This window comes from Sander lucioperca, chromosome 3 (assembly GCF_008315115.2).
Source record: "Sander lucioperca isolate FBNREF2018 chromosome 3, SLUC_FBN_1.2, whole genome shotgun sequence".
In the NCBI taxonomy this organism is placed as follows: Eukaryota; Metazoa; Chordata; class Actinopteri; order Perciformes; family Percidae; genus Sander; species Sander lucioperca.
The window spans coordinates 39,973,520-40,001,380 of NC_050175.1; the positions used below are offsets into that span (position 1 = coordinate 39,973,520).

The window sequence follows — 27,861 nt, forward strand, 5'->3', positions numbered from 1 at the left end:
ATAGTTTTGCTGTCGTTAAAGGTACCGTAGGTAGGATTACGAACATCCAGGACTTAGCCAAAATTTTTTAACATCGACAACTTCTCAGTCCCTCCCCCCTTTCCGCTAAAGCCGCTAAAGCCCCTCCCCCCACAAGGGAGAATGAATGCGTGTGCATGAGCAGTGATTGACACGCAGTTAGACACCCCCCTGTCTCTGATTGGGGCATCTGAACAGGGAGCTGTAGATTTTTGCAAATCGCACTACAGGCTGTAGGTGGTGCCAGAGGAGCCAGATTTCTTTTTTTATTATTACCTGCTTAGGCTTACCTACTGCACCTTTAAACGCAGCCTCCTATTTCTTCAAATACATAATTCAAGAGAATACATAAGGACCTTTCTCAGTTTTTTTGATTCTCCTTGCACCGTGGAGGAATGCAACAAAAACAAAGTTTCATGAATCCAAGGCAGCACTCGGTGAGTAATCCACATACAAATGGTCATTTTGAGGGTGAAGTATTCCTTTATAATCATTTTAATAAAAAAAGATCTAAAAAAGTCAGAATTTGGTCTTAAGGATATCATTTAAATCTATTTTGACCAGTGAGCGGGCAGGTGGGCGGACAGACAGACTGACAGACAGACAGACAGATAAATAGTTAAAACTGCATTTGACATGATATACATTCTACTAAAAAGAGAATCACTTTGAGGCTGTTTGGTTCCAGGTTTCAGCTGCTCTCATCCTGACTGGCGGTGCTTCTGAGGGGAGGGTTGGGGCAGGCTGCGGTGCTGGCGCTGTTGGAAGAGAAGGGCGAAGGTGATGAAGACAGCTGGTCGTAGCTTGGCAGGCTGTCCTGGCTGGGGAGGACATTGAAGGTGCGTCCAGGCCGTGGCCTCGGCCCGCCTCCACCTTCGCCCTCGCCGACGTTCCTCTGGCTCAGCACAAAGGCGAGGGACTCTGCGATGCGGCTTAGCGTCTGGTCCATGTGCGTTATCTATGACGGAATGTGGAATCAAATATTGATAAATGAAAGCAAAATGTACTGGCTCGGCTATGAAATAACTACTTGTGATGCTTTTTGCTCATTAAAAGCAAGTCAAAATGATACAATAGAGCTTTAACTGAAAATGACAAGCCCTATAAGCCACACTTTCACAACCACTTGATACGTGGAACGAAAAATCACCTCAAACTAACTAAACTAAACTAAAAGTTATTTACAAAATTCAATACTCGACCAAAAAAAGAATTGTGTCGGGTGATTTTATACAAGGAATGTGAGGCACACTTGGGGAGGGATTTGGGGAGGAGGCTGTGATACAACATTTGAGTTTTTCTTAGTTTTGACACAAAAAAAACAAAAGAAAAACAACATCAAGGTTTGTCTTTTTGCGCTGCAGAACTGGCACAAGCTGTTAAAAGATTTAAATGGAATCAACAATAACAGGGCCACATGTCTGTGCACATAAGTTTTTTGTTTTTATATTACAAAGCCAGTTAAACTTTTGTTGCATTATCTAAAACTATTCCCAATTTGAGTTTCTTTTGATAAGTGAAACTGACACTGTATGGTTAAAAGGGAAGCTTTACATTTTCATAAAAGTTCAAAATATGGGTACAAGACGGTAATGGCAATGGAAGTGTTTGACTTTGCTCTTCCACAAACAAAATAAAAGATCTGAAAGAGTTAAAGACGAGGGAATATTGCTCCAGTTTTCCACTGAAGTTGCATAAAATCCCACCTTGTCCTCCATCCTGTTGAGTCTGCATCCGATGGAGTTGGTGCCTTTGTCTTTCGCTCGGTCTTCAGAGGGAAGTAAATAATAGGGAAGGAGGATTAGTGGTTTCTTCCAAAGTTACAGTAATACATTTTGAGAGAGCAGTGGAGTGATTCATTACCGGAGCCCGACTGGAACAAAGTTATCTTCCCTATGGATTGGTCCAGTCTGAGAGAACAACGGGAAGCTCAAGTCAGAAGAACATACATTTAAAAACCCTCTCTGTGTTTCCCCTCTCATTCCCCCACCCTCTTGTTTTTTTGTTGTTGTAATGATTGTAGAAAAAAAGCATCATCTAACATTGCATAACTACAGGGATCTAATTCATATGAAGCTGTTTACCTTCTTTGCAGCTCCTTGATTCGCACCATGAGGTTGAGGTGGCCCTGGGAGTATTGCTCGATCACGTCGCGCACATCATATGGCTTACGAGCTTTCTACAACAACACACAAAATGTTTGGAACTGTTACATCAAAAATGTATTTTCATCATAAACTCCTGTTAGTTAGCCTGACAAGCCAGACCCACATCAAGATGTTGGGTCTGGGAACACACCATTGGCAGGGCTCAATCCGAGGGGCGGGAAAAACGGTTGTCTTTCAAATTCCTTCTGCACGCAATAGGATAGCGCTACACCCAGGTAGAGCAACGAAGAAGGTAGCAGAGCTAGCTGATAGCTTAAATTTTTGCCGTATCCGGTCGGCAAAACTCCGAACACATCTTCCTTTTTTAAGAATGACTTCAGTGCCGTTCTTTGTTCTTTTCTCAAAGAAAAGCTTAACTCCAAGTCTTCCAGAGTCGCGACCAAAGCCGATTCCAAAGACCGCTGTTCCCAGCAGCACCAGCAGCCATCTTCTTTGTTTTCAAGTAGCAGGGAATTCACACGGAACCGTCGCAACTCTGCCGTCATTATGTTAAGCCCGCCCACCGACTCTATACACGATGTGATTGGCCTGACTAGAGTTTGGTTTTTCCAGCTCGCAAGCCAACAGAGAGTTGCTAGATAACCCTGGCTGCAAATTACATTTCCTGCCGCTAGGGTGCGTCTAGATTTCTAGGCTACCTGTTAGCCCTTTACCTTTAACTTTTTTTTTTCTTTTTTTTTAAATCATTTTTAAAAGGTGTTTCACAGGTCATTTTTAATTAGTTAATTACTTTTTAACAGGTAGGTTTAATGTTGGTTGTGGGTTTGTCACTCTCCAATCTCTGCTCCTGAGCTTGGTGCATGCAGGGGTTGTGAGGTTTATAGGCCAGACACGGTTCATTCTGTCCACGTACTTTGTATTCATCTAAGTAGACTGATTGAAAAGGAACAAACGCTGTAAGCAGGTTTGAGTAGACTACTCGTGGCAATAAACCGTTGAGGATGAGGCCATCAATTTAAACTGTCAAAACTCTGCAAACTTTTTCGGTTCTGTTACGCTGCTGCTGAATGAATTGCTCATTTGCGAACTCTGCTGAAACACTACTCCAAACTTGCTGTCACTGTTGCTGCTGTCATCATAAGCCCAACCTCGATCCACCTGTAGGCCTGACTCTGCATTCCCCTGGTGTGAGGTTTATTATTCTCACTCCCAAATCTCTGCTGCTGAGCTTGCTGTTTGCTTGTAGGCTGGGGTTAACCCTACTGTTGTCTTCGGGTCAAATTTGAAGTTTTTATATCAGACATTTGGGTTTCTTCCAACCAAATTGCCCCAAAATAACATGGATGGTTCCATTCAACGCTCTTCACAAGTGAAATAAAGGATCAGATCTCTACTTTCATTGACTTTTGGGCGTTTTAATCAATTTTATAGCATTATCCTGACTAAACGTTTGACATACTGTATCTGTGATTATCCATTACCTTCATTACTCTGATCTTAACTATTATTCAAAATCATTCATAATTTATGCTTTTTTTCTAACACTAAAATTTGATAATTTTATATAAATGAGGATTATTGACCATGAATTCCAAAACAAAGTGTAAAACTAGTGATAATAAGTTGGTTCTAGTGGGGAATATACTGGTGGTGATGGAAAAAATAGTGCCAAAAATTGGGCCGGGGCTGTCTGGGGCTCTGCCACGGCACATAGGCCTACGCACTTCAATGTCACCAGGGGGCGCTGAACTTAGCACATCTTCAACAATGTATATATAAGTAGGCCCATTCAAGATGAGCTGCGCCTCACCTGTAAAGTGGACGAGAGCCGGCGGCAGCAGCAGGGGGCGGTGACAAAAAGCCGCGTTCAAGTCGGACAGTTTACTACCGTATCAAGCAGCCTTCAGTCTGAACAGGAAGTCACAGAAACACCCACATCCTGTTGGGTCCCATTCCGATTCAATAAAACAATTGTACTATGTGTTAAAATGCTCTGCATGTGATCTGTCGCTGATGTTAACATACAACAGACAGACTGTAGATGATCTGTATTTGAACGGATTTAGTCTCTCTGATTATTAAACATCACCATCAGCCACACAACATGTGTTCTGTTAACAGAATAAGCCTTCAAATCAGAAACAATAGCAATTCAATTCTTAGCAAAAACCCCTTTGTTCTTTCACAAATATGTGCTCATTCATGTGTAATTACTTCCACCAACTAATCAAAGTATTCTCGTAAGCGTGGAATCTGCCATTTAGAGTCATTCAGAATACATACTGGCGAGTCGCTCGAATGACGGCCAGCATGTTGCGCCTCCATCTTTAAAATGCATTAGCCAAAGAGGGACATACCTCCGCTTTTCGCACTTTTAGACTCACTGGCACCCCGCACCGTGGCGAATGCCAGGGGGAGATTACTCGCCAGGGAAGCGAAAAAGAGAATTAAAATGACAATGTGACAGGCAAAGCAACAAGACCAAAGTTAATATTGGAGTGGCTAGAACAGCTGCGTGTAAACGATGGAGATACTAAGAGCTAATTTCGGGTTCGGCCACCGTAGGGTTTAAAACGCAATCGCAATGGGGGGGAGGGGGCTTGAAAGTAATATTCAGTTGGTTGTCATATACAATTTCACCGCTAGATGGGAGAAATTCTTACACAACGTAGCTTTAAGATTATTTTTTGGCCATTTTCGGCCTTTATTTTGATAGGACAGCTGAAGACATGAAAGGGGAGAGAGAGGGGGAATGACATGCAGCAAAGGGCCCCAGGTCGGAGTCGAACCCTGTCCCGCTGCGTTGAGGAGTAAACCTCTATATATGGGCGCCCGCTGTACCAACTGAGCTATCCGGGAGCCGTCGGACTGCGCAGGCCTGGCTCTTTCACCTGTTCATCGGCCCTCATGTCACCTGTCTCTTGTTACAAAGCTCGTTGCCTTGTGTGTTTAGTCTGCTAGTTCCCTTTGCCCGGTGTCAGTCCGTCCTCTTCCCAGTGTCAAGTTTAACAACCTTTTCCCTAGCGTGAGTTTTTGTGTTTTTCAGTGTTCCTGGTTTTTCCCTGTCACTTTTTGATTTTCTACTTGTACCTTTGTTGATGTTTGGAGTTGCATTTGGTTCCTGCCTATTTTTTTTTTAATCTGTAAGCCTTTAGTTATTAAAATATTTGACTGCATTAGTCCTGCATTTGGGTTCTTCTCCTGCTGCCTGTTCTGCAACAGTGACAACGAGCGACGTGCGTCGCTGCGACGTGTAGTTACATTTTTCGAGAGGTGCACGTCAGGCTACGGCGTAGGGTCCGGCGCACAACCATAAAACGGCCTTAAGTCCCTCCCACTGAGGAGGCACGGGAGAGAGATGCGAGGAAATCATTGAGGGAGAGAGGCAACAAGCAAATGGGTTTTTCCACAGATCCAAGTTCTCTTTTGTTCCACAGGCTATCAAACTCCTTTATGAATTTAATAGTTAATAAAGGCCCTGTACGGTAACAAGGTTATATTTATTTATTTATTTATTTTTGTTTTGTTTGTTTTCCCAACTGGTCTATGTTATGAGTAGTGATGTCTACATGTTACGGCCTTTTTTGTCTTGTTTTCTTGTCTTAATGTTGTCAAAAATGCCTTATGATTTCTGCTGCAACCTAATTTCCCCCACAGGGACAATAAAACAATGAACTGAACAAATCTGTTTTTAGAGGGATGAGACGTCTTTTTCTCTGAAGAGTCACAAGAATTCGTCAGCTGTATGGGCGGAGTTAGCAACTCTTCAGCTGCACGGCTTCCAGAAAGGCTGCTCTCGTGTTTCCTCGCCTATAGCTCCTCGATGATCCCTCCTGGATGCTCGCTCCTCGCTCCTCGGGGCAGAAATAAGAGCTTTGAGACGGCCTTCACCGAGGAGGGACAGAACAGCTTCTGGTTCAGCCGAGGACCGAGGAGTCGAGGAGCTACTGTATGAAATAAGGGCCATGAGATGCAGCTCAAGTGAGGGTACTGCACCTCAACACTGGTTGCCAGCCGCAAATAAACAGGAAAAAAAAGAAGAAGCGACCTCAGTCACTTGTCAGTCAGTCAGACTGCACAGTTGGCAGAGAGTGATGGAGAGTGGTGGATTGCAAGGTAGAGGGAAAATATGTCAGAAACTGACAGCTTTATTAAAGCAGCCATATTATGCTCACTTTCAGGTTCATAATTGTATTTTAATGTTGTACCAGAATAGGTTTACATGGTTTAATTTTCAAAAAACACCATATTTTTGTTGTGTTGCACCGCTCTCTCTCACTGCTGCAGATCCTCTTTTCAGCTGGTCTCTGTTTTAGCTACAGAGTGAGACCTCTTTTCTTCTTCTTCTTCTGTACTATCTTTGATTGCACTCGCACATGCGCAGTAGCTCAGATGTAGATCATGTCAGCTAGCTAGCTCCATAGACAGTAAAAGAAAGGCTGTTTCTACAACTTCGGTCAGTTACAAGGCAGGATTAGCTGGGAGACTTCTAAATGAGGGCGCACATGTAAGTAGTTCTTTTGTAGATTATGGTGAACTTGTGTGGTGTTGTAGCAGTGCTTTGCTATTGAGAACGAGGTAGCATGCTAGCGTTAGCATTAGCGTTAGCATGCTAACGCTAACGCTACGAGCTAATGGTTGCGGTTAGCCTGCTCGTTTCGGCTTGTGACGTCACAAGCCGTGCCGATTTTGAAGAGCTCACCCAGAGACTGAAGTCAGGACACATTCAGAAACTGTATCTCACTCTAAACACCATGGGTGGATTTTTTTCAAAGTTTGTATGTGTGTGGAAGCACCAGAGACACAACAGAACACCCCAAATCCCAGAAAAAGTGTTTTTTTCATAATATGGGCACTTTAAAGTGCCCATATTATGCTCATTTTTTCAGGTTCATAATTGTATTTAGAGGTTATATCAGAATAGGTTTACATGGTTTAATTTTCAAAAACCACCACATTTTTGTTGTACTGCACATTGCTGCAGCTCCTCTTTTCACCCTGTGTGTTGAGCTCTCTGTTTTAGCTACAGAGTGAGGCATCTCACTTCTGTTCCATCTTTGTTGGGAGTCGCACATGCGCAGTAGCTAGGTAAGGACTACTAGCCAGTCAGAAGCAGAGTATGAGGGCGTGCCACGCTAGCAGCTAGGCGAGAATTATAACGTGTGTTACAAAGTGACGCATGTTCGACACGGAAGTAAAGGCTGGACTACAATAGAGCTGTTTGGAGAAGTTTGTGAACAGTGTTTTTTCTGGAAGATGGTAAGTCCCTTTGGGGTGGACTTTGGCCCTTTTCGCTTTGTAAACCTATAACGTGCACAAAAAAGATATACAACACAATAAAAGAAAGGGAAAAACCCAAAAAGCATAATATGAGCACTTCAACAGAATGTTAATTGCTCTGATATTCTGCTGAAACATGATGATACATTAACTCTAATTGGCATCCTTGTGTTCAGAGCAGAGGGTTGTCTTACCTTTAATAATTTAATTTAATAATAATGTATAACAATAACAATAACTTATTTCACTAGTAAATTGCTGTTGAACGACAAAAACAACCACCAGGTGGGAAAAGGACATTTACAATAACTTCAAATGCACCACGAGGCTGTAGTTTACCAGTTTCATTGAACGCACCGTCTGTGTTGTTTTTCCGACGGCTAAAACACGGTCAAACTTTACACCGTTTAGCGTTAGCTGTCAGCATTTTAACCGTTTTTAATCCAGCTACTAGCTAGCGGTAGGCTAACGTTAGCTGCTGTCGAGTATAGTGTTAACTAGCTAGCGGTAGGCTAACGTTAGCTGCTGTTGAGTATAGTGTTAACTAGCGTCACGTGCAGCAGTGTTTGTGTTGTCGTCTGTTTCAGAGCATCCGAGAGAAGCGCAGACATATCAGTGGCACCAGATTTCGGTAGCCAGGGTTGGCAGGAAGAAGATTTTTACAAGTAAATGTTCCAATTAATGATCCAGGCAGAACATTCTCGTCTCCCTCCTTCATTTTACAGTCGAATGGTGGCTAGAACGGCTCCGGGTCCAACGTCAATATGGAATAGATTAATCTGCATTATTTTTTTTAACGCGTTATTTTTTCTCAGATTAATTAATCGAAATTAACGCATTATTTTGACAGCCCTAATTTAAATATACGTAAACCATGTAGGCCTAAGAGATTGCAATATAAGCCTGTATATTACTATGAGGACTATAGCATACATATGTCATTTTACAGTTCAATGGTGGCTAGAACGGCTGGAATGGATTAATCTGCGTTATTTTTTTTAACGCGTCATTTTTTCTCAGATTCATTAATCGAAATTAACGCGTTATTTTGACAGCCCTACTTAATAATAAATCAATTTCAGGTTAGTTGGATTACTAAAATGAGAAAAGGGCATTTCCTTTAAGTCTTACTTACCTGGAAATTTCTCTTGGCCACAAAATAACGCATTCTCTGGATCACCCGGATGGCTTTCCGATGTGACTCCGTCATTCTGTGTAAAAGAGTTTCATGTGAATGAGTTTGTGTTATTGGGAAACGTTAACATCTCGGTAAGTCTCCTTAAAACACGACTTAGATTAGCTTGAGACCCCTTGCTCTATTTGTCTTGCATGAAACGCGAATCACACTGAAAAGATGGCCGACATGGCCTTCACACCCAAACTTGGGAAGAAAGTATTCAGTGCAGCACAGTTCCATGTAGAGTCTAAAGATACTATGTTACACAGGCTCTGTATTCTGCAGACCACTCTACCTCTGTCTCCTTTTAAAAACTCACTCACCCCTCCCCTCCATGAAGTCTGCTGGATGAGGAGTCAGTTGGGGAAATCTTGCTAGTCCTCGGGTGTTTGGGGTTGGGCGATTGAAAAAAAATCCAAATTCTCTTTTGAGACATTGCTAAGTAGCGCTGATAGATATAGTAGAAACTCATTCGTCGTTGTGTGTGGCTGTGAGTGTGCGTGCACGCTATGCGTAGGCTGAATCGCAATCGCGTCAACACAAATCTGATTGGCCAATACACACTGAAGATAAATTAAATAATTTTAAAATTATTAAAATTATCCCTCTCTTCATCCAACACCCCAAACATGACATACAAAATGTTGTGGAACAGAAACAACAGCCAGAGATGCTTGGCCACCAGGGGGTGCTGCAGGTGCTGCACTTACCGCGCCTACGGCACAGTTTCATGATGACGGTTCAGTCTACATCTAAATCCTCGTTTCCACCAAGCAGTCGGGTTCAGTTCAGTCTCATGATGGATTTTTCACAGGCAATGCAGTGGGCTGATTTTCAAATGCTGCTTTCGTGACATTGTCAAATATATCATGAAATCTAAATACTGTGCTCTGTGACCTATTATCGAAATCCATCTCCACCACAAATGGCGGGGATATAACCAGAAAAAGACAGTGAGGCAAACAGGTGGATACAATGTCTTTCAACTTTAGTTAGTTTTGTTTCAATTCACGACGTTAACCACCTGTTTAAAACTGCGACTGTTTCACAACGCGCAGCGGTCGCTGGAAGATACCTTTCCCTCGAAATGTAATCGAGAATGCAGTCCCGTTGTATGGGAACATACTTTTTAGGAGACAGGGTTGTCTGAAAAGGTACAGCACTTTTCTCTTACTGTGGCTCAACTTGGTGGTTTCCCTTTGTGTAGAGCAGAGAGACCATTTTTATTACCATCAGTGTTGAATACTAATATTTTGTTCCTGCCATTCTTTGACAGTTCAGAAAGTTGTTGCATTTATGGTCAGTTTTGAGCAAGCAATTACTGAATAGTTGCTGACCTTATGAAATTGCATTATTCATGTTTCAAAAATTGTGCTCAAAATGTAATGTAAAAAAAAATACTAATACTCAAACTCAGTGCATGAATGGAACAGCTTTTGTTTTCTCTTGCGACAGAAACAAGCAACACTGCCTGTAAACTTTGACCTCCCACCTACCTATCCCAATCCCATCCCAATTTTGTGGTTTCAAAAGACCATGTCTGCTGTGATACTAGAGGTGTAATTTGTGCTGTTTGTGACAAATGTGTGATTGTTAAGTTAAAACTTTCAACACCGCAATCATCTTCACTTTACCAAAACACCCTTCACTGTGCTGTCAATACCAAGGCAGCTGCAGAAATATGACTTCTGTTAATTATTCCACATCCAGACTCTATGCTGCATCTTAAGGCCTAGGTGCACTGAAAGTGTCTGATGCACGCGTTTTAAAGTACATCTATTGTTTGAAATGGCTGAACGCGCACTTTTGATCACTTCTACTCCGACCATTGTTTCGATTTTGGAGCCTCAAATGAGGACTCAGCAACCAAAGCTGTTTTTTCTGTGGCCGCACTAATTGTTTGGAGAGAGTTACTATAATGATATGATCGAAATCAAAATATATATTTATTTATTTATATTCAGGAGCCTTACTGCCCAAAAAATGTTGTTCGCTCTCGCTGCACATCCGCCTCTGTCTCTCCTCTCTGCTTTACTATATAACTGAAATACTTAATTGAGCTTTCTTCCCTGCTGTAGACAATACGGACAATTTGGAATTCAATCTGCACTTCAACTTAAAATCGAATTTTTCTAAACCTAGGTGTTCTCTCGTCATGGATAAAACAACAGTAGTATCTCATAATGGTTAAATTTAGCATGGGATTTGATGTGGCATTGCTCTATGTGAACAGCTGGTTACATATTTTGGAGTCGACAGAGCACAGCGTGATCTTTGCCAACAATGTTGCTGCATGCAATTCCCACTCTGCATCACTACACCACCGTTTAGAAAAGGAAGTCCCTTGGGTCAAAACTGCCGCGCCATTCGTTTCACTTACTGTGCACTTACATGACACTACAGTTACTTATCACACATTTCCTCATATCAGTCTCCGTCTCTTGCTGTGCAAGTGCCTCAGCAAGCACAAGCACATTTCCCTAATAGAGAATCATTTCGCAGCAGAGACAGAGGGGTTTGGCACATTACAAAGGTTAATTACAAAGAGCAAAAAATACATGCATATGTTCTCTAACATGGTCATTAAAATACACTCACACATAAACACAGCATCAATTCAATTGCAGTGCAATGGTGGTGAACTCACTGTGACAATGAGGTGATAGGAGCCAGCTCATTGTCTCGCTCTGGCTCCAGCTCCAGGTCGTCGGCAAAGCTGCAGTTCCTCTGCAGGGGGCCCGGAGAGTGGACGTCCAAAAGGCCAGGGTTTCTTTTCACTGCATGTTCATACACAGACGCACACACAAACACACACATTAGACTTTAATTATCAATAAATGTGTGCATCCAAAACAATCAGTGTTTCGGCATACTAAGTTAAGCTGCTTTATAGCTTTGGCTTTTGACCTAGTCTCGCATTCCCAGACCTTCCTCCACAGCGCTGCGGAGGAAGGTCTGGTGAGTCCACACAGCATTCTGGCGGGTGGGAGAAAAACGTGGTGTTGTTTATTGGCATTTCTTTAAACCAATCACAATCGTCTTGGGCGGCGCTAAGCACCGAGCGGAGCCACGGCGCCTCTGCAAAATAGCCTCGGAAAGGAACTTGTTTTGGTGGAACGTGCTCGTTGAAAGGTTGTTTTAGTCGTGCAACAGAAAACTCAGATTGGACAGATAGTCTAGCTAGCTGTCTGGATTTACCCTGCAGAGATCTGAGGAGCAGTTAACCATAGTCCTCATAAATCCACCGGAGTTTAGAATTCCAGCACAAAGAAAGTGGAAGGTAACGGACATCCGGCCGAAAATAGTGATATCCGGCGGAATTTCCGGCAGCACCGGAGCAATCCCGGAAGTGGAACGTCGTGGTTATAGACTACTTTGGACCCAACACCAATTGGGTTGATATTCCCTAGAATGCAAAAAAAAAAAACATGATTTAGGAAGATAAATAAAAATCAGATATCTGTTTTTGCAAATGAAGCCTTATTTACTGTCTGATTGAGGAAAGAAAAAAATGACATTTAACGTTTGTTGGAATTTAGGTCTCAAATTTGGCAACACGAGCCAAACTCAAACACAAGAATTGGGTCGATGTCTTTTTCAGATCAAATAAAATACAAAATAAATAAACGAATAATCAAAAACACGTATACAAAAAGTGCTATTTTAAATTCGGCAAACCGAAAACCAAGAAGTCACCTATTTTTTCTATAACCTAAAATCCATAACTTTGTGCATGTTGTCGCCATAACCAGCGCTGAGAGGTCCACAGCAAAAAAAGGCGTGAAATTGTTGTGAAACCTGCAGTCTCCGGTGGGAACCTGTTCCTGGACCAGCAAGAGAATTGTAATACAACTGGTCTAAAAAATAAAAACGTGGTGTAAAATGCATCAGCTTTAAGTGGACTTTAATTTGAATGGACATAATTGGTGCTGTCAACCATTACAGGACAGATATGACATGACAAACCACATCAAGCTGACTGGATTTTTCTCAACAACAGAGTACAGAGAACTGCTTTAACCACTTGTCTAAGAATGATTTGTTGTTTTAAAAAACAGCTTAAACTCAAGTAAGAAATAGTTATTTGCCTTTTTCCTGTTGCATAATACAAATTGTACATTTCTTTCCCAGAGTAAAATGTCTATTTTATATTTTTTAACAAATGTAAACTTAAAGGTGCAGTAGGTAAGCCTTATAAAACTAAATTTCTGTCATATTTGCTGAAACTGACCCTATGTTCCAGTAGAACTACATGAAGCAGGTCATTTTAAAAAAATCCAGCTCCTCTGGCACCACCTACAGCGTGTAGTGGATTTGCAAAAATCCACCGCTCCCTGTTCAGATGCACCAATCAGGGCCAGGGGGGGTGTCTAACTGCATGTCAATCACTGCTCATGCACACGCATTCATTCTCCCTTGTGGGGGGAGGGGCTTAGGAGACCGTTTTGGGCTTTAGCGGAAAGGGGGGAGGGACTGAGAAGTTGTCGATGTTCACATTTTTTGGCTAAGTCCTGGATCTTCACATACCTATGGCTCCTTTAAAGTGGCTGTTTGTAACTTTCAGTTTGTGGTAATTCTAGCGGCCGCGTTGGACAAAAGCGGTAGTGTTTTTACCACACCTGCTGTCGTAAAGGTCTTTTCTTTACAGTGCTGTACTGCCCACTATAGAATACTGAGTTACTGTTACGGAGAGGTCTATATACCGGTGGTCGCAATGAATATTTTGCTCAACCAGAAAATCATTCATTTACAATAAAAGAATAAGTTACAGATGCATCGTTGCATTTCAAGTGTTGCATATCACCGTCACTCTGTGTCACGAGCCAAAGCATTAGGAGTTTGTTGAAGCAACCAACGTAATAATAACTTAGATTAATAGCGCATTATATGAAACCCACGGACGCTTTACACAAGTAACGTTACAGGGGGACAAGCACTATAAAGTTATTTTATGAATGAAGTAGACATATTACATACCTGAGGGTAATTTCGGGGTCGGCTTTGAATTATTTACAATCCCGTAATTGTCTTCATTTGTTGAAAGCCCGACCGAGTGTGACTCGTCTTTTACTTTCCCTTTTAGATACAGATAACTTCTAAAATAACATTAAAATACAATTAGGCCTACATGAAGAAATCTCCTGCTTCCTTTTACCTGGCTCCGCTGGCATAGCCTACGCTAACACTGGCTTTTATGGTGTTATAAAGAAATCTGTGACCCGTCACAATGTGTTACTGTAGCGCTGTCTACCTGCCACAAATCATTCTGTGACTGTGCGGGAAAAATCGAACCCGGGCAGATGCCTTACTAAAAACTATATAAAAATAGCGTTCTTTTCACTGTTAGTCGTTTGCTGTTACAGGTCATTTAAAACCATTGTATGAAAAATGACAGAGCTTTAGAAACATTAAAAAGTTACATATAGTCACTGTATTTGACTCTACACCTGACCAATGTGATGCAACTAAATAGATAGATATGTATTATCCCATGAGATGATTTGTTTTCACAGTCTGTTTCATGCACATGCCAATATACGACGGACAAATACATCAACAGATAACATAAAGACAGGTATATAGACACAGAAACAACCACATTTACAACAACGACAACGGAGCTATACAAAGTCAGCGAGATAGTTTGTTACTATTTACTTCTGGAGAGACATGGGAACCTAAAAACCCTCATAGCAACACACATTGTTACCTGCAGGCGGTGAGGTGAACTGAAGAGAAGACAAAGACGTCCAGGACTGCTGGCAATCTGGAGCACACATGACGAGAAACACAAATATGTTCAATGTTTACCACGGGGCCAAAAAAAAAGGGGCAAAAGCAATGATGTTAGTCACAAACTATGGTGCTGAGCATGCAATTATCTATCATCACATCACATAATCAAACAAAAAACTGAACATATGACAACAGGATCATGCACTGATAAAAGAAAAAGATGCTGTTAGTGAAACTGAGAAGATAAAAAGGAGGTTGTCGAAACGGACAGTAGGAGAGGACAGTAAGTGTACGGAGGACATGTGCAGGACGTGGACACTAACAGCAGCTCACCACATCCTCCCAAAGTGTGGGATCCTGCTAAACCAGGTACACGGACAAGACATCGAGAGAGGACAGAAAACACAAGCAAGAAAATAGGCAAATTAAGTTCAAAGAGGCAGATTTAGCAACTATATACACAAACCCACATACATACATGATGATACATAATGTAATAACATAATGTAAATGTGTACACGTGTCAGTTTAATGTACTACAATTCAAGTAGCACCACAAACTGCATCCTCCAAAAAATGAGAAGTTGAATCAACACCTCTCTAAAACAGTTCCCACAAAACTGAACATTATAATCTTGATGAGAGTAGGATTTATTAGATGGCATTACTTTTTGATTGGTGTACCTTATAAACTGGCAACTGGGTGCAAGTAGTTGTAATACTTAGTTCATTTCCACCACTGCTCAAACCAGCACGTGATTGACTATATATGACTGTATCCAGTCTAATAATCCTGTTAATCAATTACAGGTCAGAAAAACCAACAACCTTAAATTATGACTGAAATCTCTATATATGAAATGCACGGGTTATGTTTTCTGAAAAATCCATTCTGGACAATAACGTTAGCTGACTGTGGAAGCAGCTGAGCACTTGTGTATCCCGTCAATATCACCAAACACCAGATGGCAACGTGGCAATTTAGTTAAATGATTCATAGTTAAAAGCAGCATGCTGTAGACGTTAGATGCGCAGTGCGACCTGTAGAATCTATTTAGCTTCACATCAAAGACACTGGTTTTCATTGAACACGAAGCGAACAGACACGCATACATCTTCACAACGGGGCAAATTAAATTCTGCTGTCGCACTGAGACCTGGGTGCAAAGCAAATCCATTTGCACAGCTACATGCTGGTGGCAGAACTGCAGTCACGCATCTAGGCAGCTTTTCAGGTTACCATGGTGTAAAATAAAAAGCTTATATAACTAAGCACAACAAAGAGATCCAAATAGATGTTAACACATTACAGGCATGCTAAAAGTATCCTTATTGATCTCCTACTGAAAGTATCTCATTTTGTTCATCCACACTGAACAGAATGTCCATTAACGCCCTCCATGCAGCACTGATGATAATAATGATAATGATTAATTTTATTCATATCAACCTTTTCAAAAAAGTAGGGTTTACAAATCCATGTAAAGTAAAATATTTAATGAGGAGAAAACATTAAGGCACACAATCAAGGAGAAAATGATTAAACACCGAAAATGAAATGAGTGAATAAGAAATGAAAGATGATATTTATGATGATGTCTGTGAGAAGGACTGTCAGAAGGCCGCTGGCTGAGGGTCATTTATGCTCTAACTCACATTTGCAGTGTGCTGTCTGTCTGTCTTTCTGTCTGTCTGTTTAAATCACATCTTCTTGAAATCCTTGTTTCTGCACTCTGAACAAATGAGGGATACGAGTGAATCATGGCAGGCAGGAATAGAGGGAGATGAATTTATAAGATGAAATAAAAGCGTGTTGATGTATCACAATGACTAGAATGAGAAAAGAGGGCCAAATAACTCAAATTGTCATTGTCAACAAAGTTAAAGTAAAAAGTATGCATATAGTTAGACTGAGTCTACAGTGTAGACTGTATATGAAGATAGACAACGCGTCTCCACTTCCTCCCACTGTACAAACATGAAGCCAAAATAACGAAGCACGGCAGCACGGTGGCCCAACAGTTAGCACTGTGGCCTCACAGCAACAAGATACTGAGTTCGAACCCAGGTCGTCCCGGGCCTTTCTGTTTGGAGTTTGCATGTTCTCCAGGTGCTCCGGTTCCCCCCACCACTTAAAACATGTTCCCCTCCCTCTCTATCGAGCTGATGAATTATGGCCTATACTGCAGCCAACCACCAGGGGGCGATCGATATGTTGCTTCACTTATGCAGTCGGTGTGTCAACCCCTAGGTCTACAGCCCCACTAGCAGCTCTGTGAAGTTGCACAGCTGGGCTTTGAGCTTAACACAAACATTCTCAATGTGACAATGCTAACATGAAGAAGTCAAGCAGGAATGTTCATTATGTCCGCGAGCTTGGTTTAGTGCGTTTGCATGCTACCAGTTGCTAATTAGCACTTAGTTTTGCAGCTATTTGGTCCTTAACCAAAGTATCGGACAAATAAGCACACCTGTTCCCAATGCCCTCATTATCTCCCCTGCATATATATGAGCCCTCTCTCCCCAGATAGTCTAATGTGCTACACAGTCTGAGTGCTCAAGCCTGCGTTTCTGTTTTCTTCCAGTCAGTTCCTGGTTCCGCCTGCCTGCCCCTTGCCTGCTTAGCTTGCCCACACTGACTGATTGCTCGTTGCTGAACTCTGGCTTGAACTTCCTACCCAGTACACAATCGATTGCTTGGAGCTGCTCTGCGCTGCCTGTGAGTCCTGCTTTTGAGTCCACATCTCTGTGTGCAGAACCGTTACCGCACTGAAGGCAAAGACAATTGTAAAATGAAAGTCAACTGAGATTTGTTTTATTTTCCTTCAACCAATACTTCCTTTACCAATTTGGCTTTTCTAAAAACACATTTTTAATACATTGATAGAGACATATGGAGTGCACAACGCACAGGCCCACCCCCAAATGACTCTTGAAGGATGCAGTATATGATTTGAATTGGCTTCTTAATATCACTCTCAGCTCAACAGTATTGATCCAGGAGTTATATGTTGTGTGGAGTTTTGCGAGTTCAACAGTGCAGCACTCATCAATGCAACCTCATGTTGTATTGCTGCAATATGCTCATCCATTTTAAATGTCCGGACTTTGTCCTCTTCCCCTCCTGTGGTTTCAACTGAAGCTTAAATCAAACATTTTTCTTTACTGTATCATCACTTAATGTGTGGTTTGCAGCCAGTGCAACATTAGGCAATTCTTTTCATGCTTATGTGCCTCTAGAGTGACATTGTGAGAGTTTATTCAGATTTTAATGAAACCATGTACATGACTTAGAAACTCATTAACCAGTTTAACATCTACCACACGGAAAGATGCTTTAGATTATGACAAAATGTGCCCTATTTACTGTAACATCCAACGTTAAGCGTATTCTTAAATATGTTCTGTTGTAAACAAGGTTTTTGGCAATGATTAAAGTGAACAGGAACACAACCTTAATGCATCAGAGATAAGCATATTGCACTGTTTGTCCCTTCTTTATTACCTGTGCCCACAGTGCTGTAAACATCTGAACTCAGCTCCCTCCCACTGTCAAATACAGAGTCGTAGGTGATGCTGGGGATTGTGGGAGACGTTGGACTGTTGTCCTTGTCAGTGCTCTTCAACTTCCTCCTTATCTTCACCTGCCCAAGAAATGCAAACATCTCAGCTCAACAAAGTGTTCCTGTTGATAGCGAAACCACGTTCACCCATATGTGGAAAGATTGTGTCATGTCATTGACATGGCCAAAATATTTCTGCTTCGCAGCGATGTTAAAAATCTGTCTGTGGTCGCTGACCTTATGTGTTAAAAGACCAATAACACAATAAAGGAGTCGTCGGTGATGTCGTTTTCTATTGTTGTTCTCAAATGAATGTTTGAACATTCAGTAACACGCACAGGAGTTACTGTTGCAGCATCAGGTCACAAAAATCAATATTTTATATTTGAGATATTGCTGTTATTGTGACATTTTACAACTTTAAGGTGAGACCCTGCAAAGTCTGGATGGAGCAATGTTGACACATAAACAACATTTTAAAATGTATGCATTAGTGTGGGCGTGGTCTGACACCCAAGTAATATTGAATAATCAATATTAATAATACATTGCTGCTGACTGTCTTGGTTTCATATCTTTTTTTTTTGCTTTACTTTCTTGTATTTTTCCCTTACAGAGATTTCACATCAACACACAGTAGACACCTATCACAGTAATGATGATGATAACTTCTTTCAAACTTAAATCTGAAGTCTAATCAACCAGTTCAGTTCAAATCCCCACAACAATAAATTGTGACAAAGTTATAGTAACATCAAATAATGTTATGTAGATTCTTGTCGCTTTAGTCTGTCTTACACTGGACAGTTAGTGATGGGGTTGACTTTGATTTACTTCATTTATGCATTACAGTTGAACTAAGCATTGCAGAAGTCAAACTGTGGCATACTTTGAATTCACACAAACCACCAGCCTTCAAAATGACCATTAACTTGAATCAACACCTCTCAAAAACTGTTTCCAAAAACCTGAATGTTGGAACCTCTACATATTGCAGGGCTGTTGCTTCATATTGCATTAGTTGTGCCTTGGTGTACCTACTACACTGGAAACTGAGTAGAAGAAGCAGTTACAGTGAAATCTATGAAATGGTTACTAACCGATTTCTTGGGCTTGGGGCTGGACAGAGAGGAGGCGGGGATGTTGGTTCTCTTCCTCAAAAACTTCTTGAATGTGGCAGAATCAAAGTTCTCCACCGCAAAACATCTCCATGATGTCTTAAGGGCCATGAAAAAAGCAATATATTGGTTGGACAGGACTAATTTCATGCCATGCTAGAAAGAAAGTAAGGATGCTCTCGATAATAAGACAGGGGCTCAGAGGCAGTTCACTCTCCCCCGGCTGTATTGTGGTTCTGCTTCATCATTTTTTGGTCAAATACCTGAATGAGACTGGCAGCTGCAGGGATCTGTCGGTTGAAGTGTTTTTGTCTTTGCTTCTGCTGCACCTTCAGGGCGAAGCCTGAGCCTAAGATTCCCTGTGAACAAGAGCACAGCAGAGTTACTGCTCATTAATTCCGATTTGACGGCACACTTACAGGCAGCAGCATGATTCAAAAGACAAAAATAAACACAAAGTTAAAATGAAATAAAGGAATAATGGGCTGCTTAATGCTGAAACATTTTGTCTATTATTCACTTTGTCTATTTAACAGAATTTAATAGACAGACAATAATGTTAGACAGTTACGTCTGTTCTCTACTAAAGATACACTGTATTATTTATAGAGATGGCCCAATACCATTTTTTGCTTCGCAATACCGATTCTGATACCTGAACTTGCGTATCTGCCGATACCGAGTACCGATCCGATACCAGTTTGTCATATATTTTATTATGTTTTAACAACTGTATACTACCATCCCTGTATGGATGTGATATGATTTCTATCTTTGTTGTTGGCCTGGCTCAGGTTAAACTCTTTGTGAAACATGAACAAACACAAACAATGAACGCCCCAGAACTTTCTTTTATTATGCAGTTTGACAGTCAGTTATAACGGAAAAAGAACATAAATAAACTACTTTAACGTAGATTTTCTTTAGGGCTTTATTACGTGGTATCGGATCGGTGCATTAACTCCAGTACTTCCCGATACCGATACCAGCGTTTTAGGCAGTATCGGAGCCGATATCGATACTGGTATCGGAACATCTCTAATTATTTATTGGTTACAGTTGCCTTGCTTTTCTAAATTTCACATAACTGCAAATTGTTATATATAGTTTGAACTTGATTTAATAAAAAAACGTATACACTACACTATGAATATTGAACCAAAGAATCATTAAATAATTGATCATGGTATAGAATAAGGTGACAAAGTATTAGAGCGCTAATTTCCGCGTAAGTAGGGAGGTTGGGATGGTAGATGGGTCAAACAAACACAGGACTTTTATCCAGGAGACCAGTGTTTGTGTCGCGTTTCAAAATAAAAGTAAATAAATAAAAAAAAAAAGCGAGTTTCTTTTTTACTTTACGGAACAACAGAACAAACAGAACACTGTCACGTTCTGCGTCACATACGTAACCAGAAGTGAAGTAAGGTAACATACTATGTACGGATTTGAACCCAAACTATGATCTCTTTCTAAAGTTAACTAAGTAGTTTTCTAAGTAGAGCAGCAGGAGAATTATAGTACAATTTAAAGCCATTGTTGGGCTTTTCAAGGTCCTTACAGCCAGTGGCGCAAAAAGTGGGTATGCGCTATATGCGGCGCATAGGGGCACAGCACCATGGGGGGCGCCAAAGCTCCTGGTATTTTCAATATGTAGCTGCTGTTGTGCGTTTCTCAATCATTTCTACATTTCCTCAATGTTATTATATAACATTTTAGAGGACTAACAGGCTAGAGTAGGAGCCCTGTCTCATAAGATTCCATCATAGAATGTTGACATAGAAGTCGGAGGGGAGGGGAGGGAGCGGGGAGCGAGTGGGCGCCGTGAGCGCTGAGTGAGTAGGTACGAGTGTACGAGCAGTAAGTTGCCATCTATGGAAAAAGAGCAAAGCAAAACAGCTGTTGGGGCTAAAAATAGAAAAAGAAAGAGGGAAAAGGAGATGACATGTTAAGGGATGCGACAGCAGTTAAATAAGTGGATGGTGAGAGGCAACAGGTAGGATTTAAAGTGTGACGTCTGTGCTTGGAGGCTTGCAAATATTAATGTTAACAGACTAGCTAGCGTTTGCTAACACTGGGAATGTAGCAGCCAAATGGGGGTTTACCATGGAATCATGCATAGATTTGCTACCAAACTTGGAGGCTTGCAAATATTCATGTTAACAGACTGTTGTCAGACTAGCTAGTGGTTGCTAACACTAGCAGCTAAAGTGGGGTTTACGGCTAGCTTACAATATGCAAAACCAAGGTTGCTGAGCTGAAAACTGATAAATATAAGGTAGCATGTACAATACATGACAAGAATCTGGAAAACATAACTAATGCTATAACTCTGGTTTATAATTGAATATTGCATAGATTTGCCAAACTTGGAGGCTTGCAAATATTGACTGTTCTCAGACTAGCTAGTGTTTGCTAAAGTGGGGTTTACGGCTAGCTTAATGCAAACCAATGTTGCTGATAGCTACATTTAGATTTTGGTTAAACCATAGATATATATAAATGCCTTTATATATATCTATGGGTTAAACCCTATGGTACCAATCCCATGCATGACATATCTCAATTTCATTAAGGTAAAATAACAACTGGTAAATATAAGGTAGCATGCACAATAAATGACAAGAAGAAAAATAAATAAATATGAAAAAAATATATAAATATTTAAAATACAAAATGTGAATGTAATTTCAATAGCAGCACAACCTTACTGCATAATAGTTGTCTTATCTGATGCCATCACTAGGCTGATTTAACAATTAAATTTAGGCTGCTATATTTAACAGTGAGTTCATTTCATTCAGGTGTGAGGATGGTGGATCAGGAAAGACATGGGAAGGCAGCAGGTAGGTCTAACATTCAGTGGAAGTGTAGGGGGAGCAACTTGATACCAACAGATTCATTCCTTAATTTTATTGATATGGAAAAACTAAAACTAAAAAAAATTGTTGCTGCATACCCCTCTGACACTGGGTAGTTGCGCCACTGCTTACAGCACTTAAATAACAATATTATGAAATGATGTATAGGTATGTGAAGTATATAAGTTCTCAACACTCTTTAACTGTAATCCTTTCAAATCTTTGCATTGCCTGATAAAACGTGCGAGCCTTTGTTAATGGTTTTGTGGTTTACACATCAATCATAGCTACACTAAAGCCTCAATTAGGCACTTTGTGTTGTCTTAATACATTAAAAGACCAAACTAATCCTACATTAAGTTCAGTAGGAATTCCTCTGAAGGAAACAGTACAGTATAGCTTAAAAAATGGTTCAGCAATTTGTATTTCCACTTACTGCAGGCAGAGCAAAGAAGGAAATGGCAAAGACCGAGAAACAGGATGCAATGGTCTTTCCAATCCAGGTTTGTGGCACTTTGTCTCCATATCCAATGGTAGTCACTGTCACCTTTGAAAAAACATGGGAATTATTACATGACGCTTCATTCTGGCTGGTTTCATAAATACTAACACTGCTGTCCCAATGCATTTGGTTAATAGCTGTTGCAAGAGAGAAAAAGCAGCCAAACATCTATAGACATGAAACATACTTGAAATATACTTAAAGTGCCCATATTGTGAAAAAAATCACTTTTTCTGGGATTTGGGGTGTTATGTTGTGTCTCTGGTGCTTCCACACACATACAAACTTTGAAAAAAATCCATCCATGGTGTTTAGAGTGAGATACGGTTTCTGAATGTGTCCTGCCTTCAGTCTCTGGGTGAGCTGTTCAAAATCGGCACGGCTTGTGACGTCACAAGCCGAAACGAGCAGGCTAACCGCAACCATTAGCTCGTAGCGTTAGCGTTAGCATGCTAACGCTAATACTAACGCTAGCATGCTACCTCGTTCTCAATAGCAAAGCACTGCTACAACACACACAAGTTCACCATAATCTACAAAAGAACTACTTACATGTGCGCCCTCATTTAGAAGTCTCCCAGCTAATCCTGCCTTGTAACTGACTGAAGTTGTAGAAACAGCCTTTCTTTTACTGTCTATGGAGCTAGCTAGCTGACATGATCTACATCTGAGCTACTGCACATGTGCAGTGCAATCAAAGATAGTACAGAAGAAGAAGAAAAGAGGTCTCACTCTGTAGCTAAAACAGAGACCAGGTGAAAAGAGGAGCTGCAGCAGTGAGAGAGAGCGGTGCAGTACAACAAAAATATGGTGTTTTTTGAAAATTAAACCATGTAAACCTATTCTGGTACAACCTTAAAATACAATTATGAACCTGAAAATGAGCATAATATGGCTGCTTTAAAGGAGAAATCCTGCGCAAAATGAAACTAGGGGTTAATAACACATGTGTACCGAGTCAATCGTTCTCTGGGATTTGTTTTCATGCTAATCGAATGTGACCAGTTTTAGCGCAAACCGCTAATTAGCTTATAACGCTAGTCGTCGGGGCACGGATTAAGTAAAAAGAAATCGCTATTTCTATACCACTAACAAGGCTCAAAATAGCACCACACTTCCACGGTAGCATAATGAGGGTCCCTATATGTAAACTGAAGCATTGAGAACTTTGTAAGTGTACAGACAGTTTATTAAAAAGATAGTTACCAGACAGTACCGTTCACGTATACAGGCAGGCGCCATCTTGGGAAAACAGTCACGATCAGTCGAATGACGAACGCCGTGCTTGAGCTATGTTACTGGTTACTGGTTACACGGCGTTCGTCGTTTGACTGATCGTGACTGTTTTCCCAAGATGGCGCCTGCCTGTATACGTGAACGGTACTGTCTTTATAAACTATCTTTTTAATAAACTGTCTGGACACTTACAAAGTTCTCAATGCTTCGGCCCACACAAATAAACTATGTTGAGCTTATACATTTTGAGTATGTAGGGCATGGTATGCAATTTCGGATACAGCCTGTGAATTGCCTCAAAGAACAGCCCTGGTTGGTTTTGATAAATCTACATTTATTTGTGTTTGCTGTTGCGCATGAGGCCTATGTTTTCCCTGAACGTCCAACTACAACTCTGACCTTTTCACCCCTCTGACTTTTACTTACATCTTCATGCACTGCGAGTACCCAGTGTTATTGCAATATTGCAAATAAACCTTCATTTATATGAAAGAAGTGGTTATGACTCTGCTGTGTGTGTGTGTGTGTGTGTGTGTGTGTGTGTGTGTGTGTGTGTGTGTGTGTGTGTGTGTGTGTGTGAGAGTGTGTTTTAATATCAGAGTCCCTGAAGTTCCCAAGAAGCAGAGTGGGTGGTGACTTATTGTCTGAAAATACATTTTCATCCTGTATTCTCTGCACTACTTGTTTAGCTGCCCAAGGGTCTTCACACAACTCCTACCGTAGTACAGATAAAACAGTTTATGTTTGACCTTTAACATGCCAAATACTGACAGTGTTTTCTGCAAAATATTACTTTTGACAAGACGGGTAAATCACTAAAACAATATTTAGATGTTAATGTTAGTAAGATACTAGTTCTATGGAGTCTGATCAAAATGTGAGGATGTGTGATGATGAATGTAAAAGCTGTAAGTACTTTTACATTCATCATCACACATCATCATATTTTAGTTTAACAAAGTTAAACAAATAATGAAAATAGGCCTAAGTGAAATGTATTTAAACTGGTAATCAACATTACCAGATATATGCTTATTCGGCTTATTCGGCATCTTGCTAAGAGTTAAATGAGATGAACGATACCACTCTCATGTCTGTCTGTTAATCATGAAGCTACAGCCAGCAGCTGGTTAGCTTAGCTTACCTTAGAATAAAGACTAAAAGCAGGGGAAAACAGCTAGCCTGGCTCTGTCCCCTGCTCCTGGCCAAGAAATAGTCAGGCACAATAAAACCCCAAGTTGTTGTTTTTCGCAAGGCTTTTTGTATGGATTAAAGACATAATGTGTTAATTAGTGAGCTTTAGAGGTGCTGGTAGGCATATCTTTTTACCCTTAGACAGAGCCAGGCTAGCAATTTCCCTATGCCTCTAGTCTTAAAGTGCCCATATTATGAAAATAATCACTTTTTCTGGGATTTGGGGTGTTATTTTGTGTCTCTGGTGCTTCCACACACATACAAACTTTGAAAAAAATCCATCCATGGTGTTTAGAGTGAGATACGGTTTCTGAATGTGTCCTGTCTTCAGTCTCTGGGTGAGCTGTTCAAAATCAGCACGGCTTGTGACGTCACAAGCCGAAACGAGCAGGCTAACCGCAACCATTAGCTCGTAGCATTAGCATGCTAATGCTAGCATGCTACCTCGTTCTCAATAGCAAAGCACTGCTACAACACACACAAGTTCACCATAATCTACAAAAGAACTACTTACATGTGCGCCCTCATTTATCCCAGCTAATCCTGCCTTGTAACTGAACGAAGTTGTAGAAACAGCCTTTCTTTTACTGTCTAAGGAGCTAGCTAGCTGACATGATCTACATCTGAGCTAATGCGCATGTGCAAGTGCAATCAAAGATAGTACAGAAGAAGAAGAAAAGAGGTCTCACTCTGTAGCTAAAACAGAGACCAGGTGAAAAGAGGAGCTGCAGCAGTGAGAGAGAGCGGTGCAGTACAACAAAAAGATGGTGCTTTTTGAAAATTAAACCATGTAAACCTATTCTGGTACAACCTTGAAATACAATTATGAACCTGAAAATGAGCATAATATGGCTGCTTTAATGCTATATTTATTGTACAGACATGAGAATGGAATCTTCTCATCTCACGCGTATTTCCCAAAATGTCAAACTATTTATTTTATTTGATAAATCAATGAATTCAACATTCTACAAAAGGAACACAGTCAATACACCTCATCAGATCCTTCATATATGAGACATGTACAATAGTGACTGGACCAAGTCTGATGTACATGTAAATAGTGGGGCCCTGGTCTAACAGTGGTGAAAAAAACACACGCTTTTGACTTTTAACTAAGCCCCTTACAACCATCTTACACCCACCCACACCCACACCCACACCCACACCCACACAAATTCTTACCACTCCCCACCACAGGGCATCAGCATAGTTTCCAAACTCTGTGGAGCCACTGCTGTCGACTGCATCTTTCTCTGCCAGGTAGACAAAGTACGATGAGAAGATCAGGCTCAGAAAGCCAATGTATAATGTGGTGATCAGCTCCTGAAATACATATGCACAAATGCATGACATATTGCAAACTCAATAAACAACAATGGGATCATTTCAAAGAACACAGTAAGATTATATGATACATCTGTGAATCTATTAATATACTTTCTCACACAATCCCTCCTGAGTGGCAGGAGATCAGTTATATCACTTTACCAGTTAACTGCCTGGAGAGTGAGGCTGTGTCTGCTGTTAATATGGCATATGGATGTGAATATTCATGTAAATGTGCTGTGAATATGATGATAAAATATTTTTCTGAGTATTCTGCTGTCTCTGTTGGCTTGATGATGAACCAAAAGTGTATTCTTCCTTTAAGATCAGGAGCTACTTATCAGTTTGGTAGAATAATGCTGTACTTAAAGGATAAGGCTGGCATTATTCTCTATTTTCCAGTGAAAAGACAAAAAGCAACAATTTGAGTCCATTTCTCAACACTGTGGCTCTCAGCCCCAAGCCCATTTGCTCTTACTGAAGACATAACTCTTTAAAAGTGGGTCACAGATAAATCATTTCATGTTTTTAAACAGCTCAGAAATGTCCTGAAACAGGGCATTCTAGTTTCTTGAAAATGTTACCCAAAGAGGAGTACATGCATTAATTAGCTTGTATTATGATTTTAGCCACAGATTAGTACACACTTATTTTGCTAGTCCAAAATAATTGTGTTAATTGTGTCTTCATTGTAATGAAGAAACGTGTCACAGTGCACCAGTGCGCCTCATTTTTTTTTTCTCCACGTTTTGGAGAACACTGGAGTTCGATGGAACAGAGGTAGGACCAATTCATTGTGGATTTTGAACTTTTCCTGGGATTTGTTGACATGCTATCCATGCTAAAGCCTGCATAAAATAATTGTAAATCACGTTTAATAGTCAGGTCGTATCTTATTAATCCTGCTGCTAAATGCAGTCTATTTGGTATATATGGTAGTGCACAAACTATTGTAAACACTTATAGAATTAAATCGGCACCTCTGACATAATCAGAGAGGTGTCTGTTGTTGTTGTTGTTGTTGACGACTGTCTTTATAATTGCTGTCTATTGTAAAGACCATATGTTCCAGTCACCCAGGGGCCTCATTTATTGAATTGTGTTTGTTCAAACTTAATATGCAAATCAAAACATGTTTAATGCCTGGATGTAGTGCTTAAATTCACAACATCAGACCAAACACCCTCGCTGCATTCTTAATCTTACAACCTGTCATTTTGTAGCTAATTTTCAGTGCCAGTGTCATGTTATTTGAAAGCACTTTTGTGAAATTTAATTAAAATGCTCATTCTTGGTCTTGACTAAAATGTTGACAGCAGGTTTTTCAGCTAATCTTTTGATGACTAAAATAACAAGTGTTTCCATCAACCAAAACTAGAATAAATGTCGGGACTAGTGTTTTAGGATGAAAAGAATGAAATTGACTAAATATGGCCAAAACTAACACAGACTTTTGATTTCAGGACTAAAACTAAATCTAAAAATAGCTGACTGAATTAACACCACTTCATTAGTTATGTATGTATTCCTTATCTTACAACAGATGTGAAACTTTAAGTTACAAAACGAGATCTGTACCATTATGCTTTCTGCAAGAAAGTGCAACTGTTTAAACTTCCAGAGTTTAAACTGAAAGTATGTTCAGTAATAATAATTACTCGCAAGAGGGATGTGGATTGAATTCAGATGGGCACTGAATCATTATGAATGAGTTTGAAACCCAGACAGCTGATCTCTCC

General features: G+C 40.6%; 1 protein-coding gene across 2 annotated transcripts in view; it reads right to left on the bottom strand.

Annotated features, from left to right (window-relative positions):
• Nucleotides 1-299: 299 nt before the first annotated feature.
• Nucleotides 300-27,861, bottom strand: part of kcnq1.1 (potassium voltage-gated channel, KQT-like subfamily, member 1.1) — a 49,404-nt gene continuing 21,842 nt past the window's right edge. The window contains exons 6-18 of one of the 2 annotated variants that reach the window (XM_031290142.2): nt 25,979-26,119; nt 22,298-22,408; nt 19,264-19,359; nt 18,983-19,099; nt 17,825-17,963; nt 14,653-14,679; nt 14,294-14,350; nt 11,231-11,360; nt 8,542-8,617; nt 2,103-2,197; nt 1,882-1,928; nt 1,725-1,786; nt 300-976 (exon numbers count right to left, since the gene is read on the bottom strand). In XM_031290142.2, coding sequence (XP_031146002.1) covers nt 710-976; nt 1,725-1,786; nt 1,882-1,928; nt 2,103-2,197; nt 8,542-8,617; nt 11,231-11,360; nt 14,294-14,350; nt 14,653-14,679; nt 17,825-17,963; nt 18,983-19,099; nt 19,264-19,359; nt 22,298-22,408; nt 25,979-26,119 — 1,365 coding nt within the window. In that variant the 3' untranslated portion in view covers nt 300-709. The remainder of the gene's footprint in view (nt 977-1,724; nt 1,787-1,881; nt 1,929-2,102; nt 2,198-8,541; nt 8,618-11,230; nt 11,361-14,293; nt 14,351-14,652; nt 14,680-17,824; nt 17,964-18,982; nt 19,100-19,263; nt 19,360-22,297; nt 22,409-25,978; nt 26,120-27,861) is intronic. The other variant, XM_031290143.2, reaches the window with a different exon arrangement.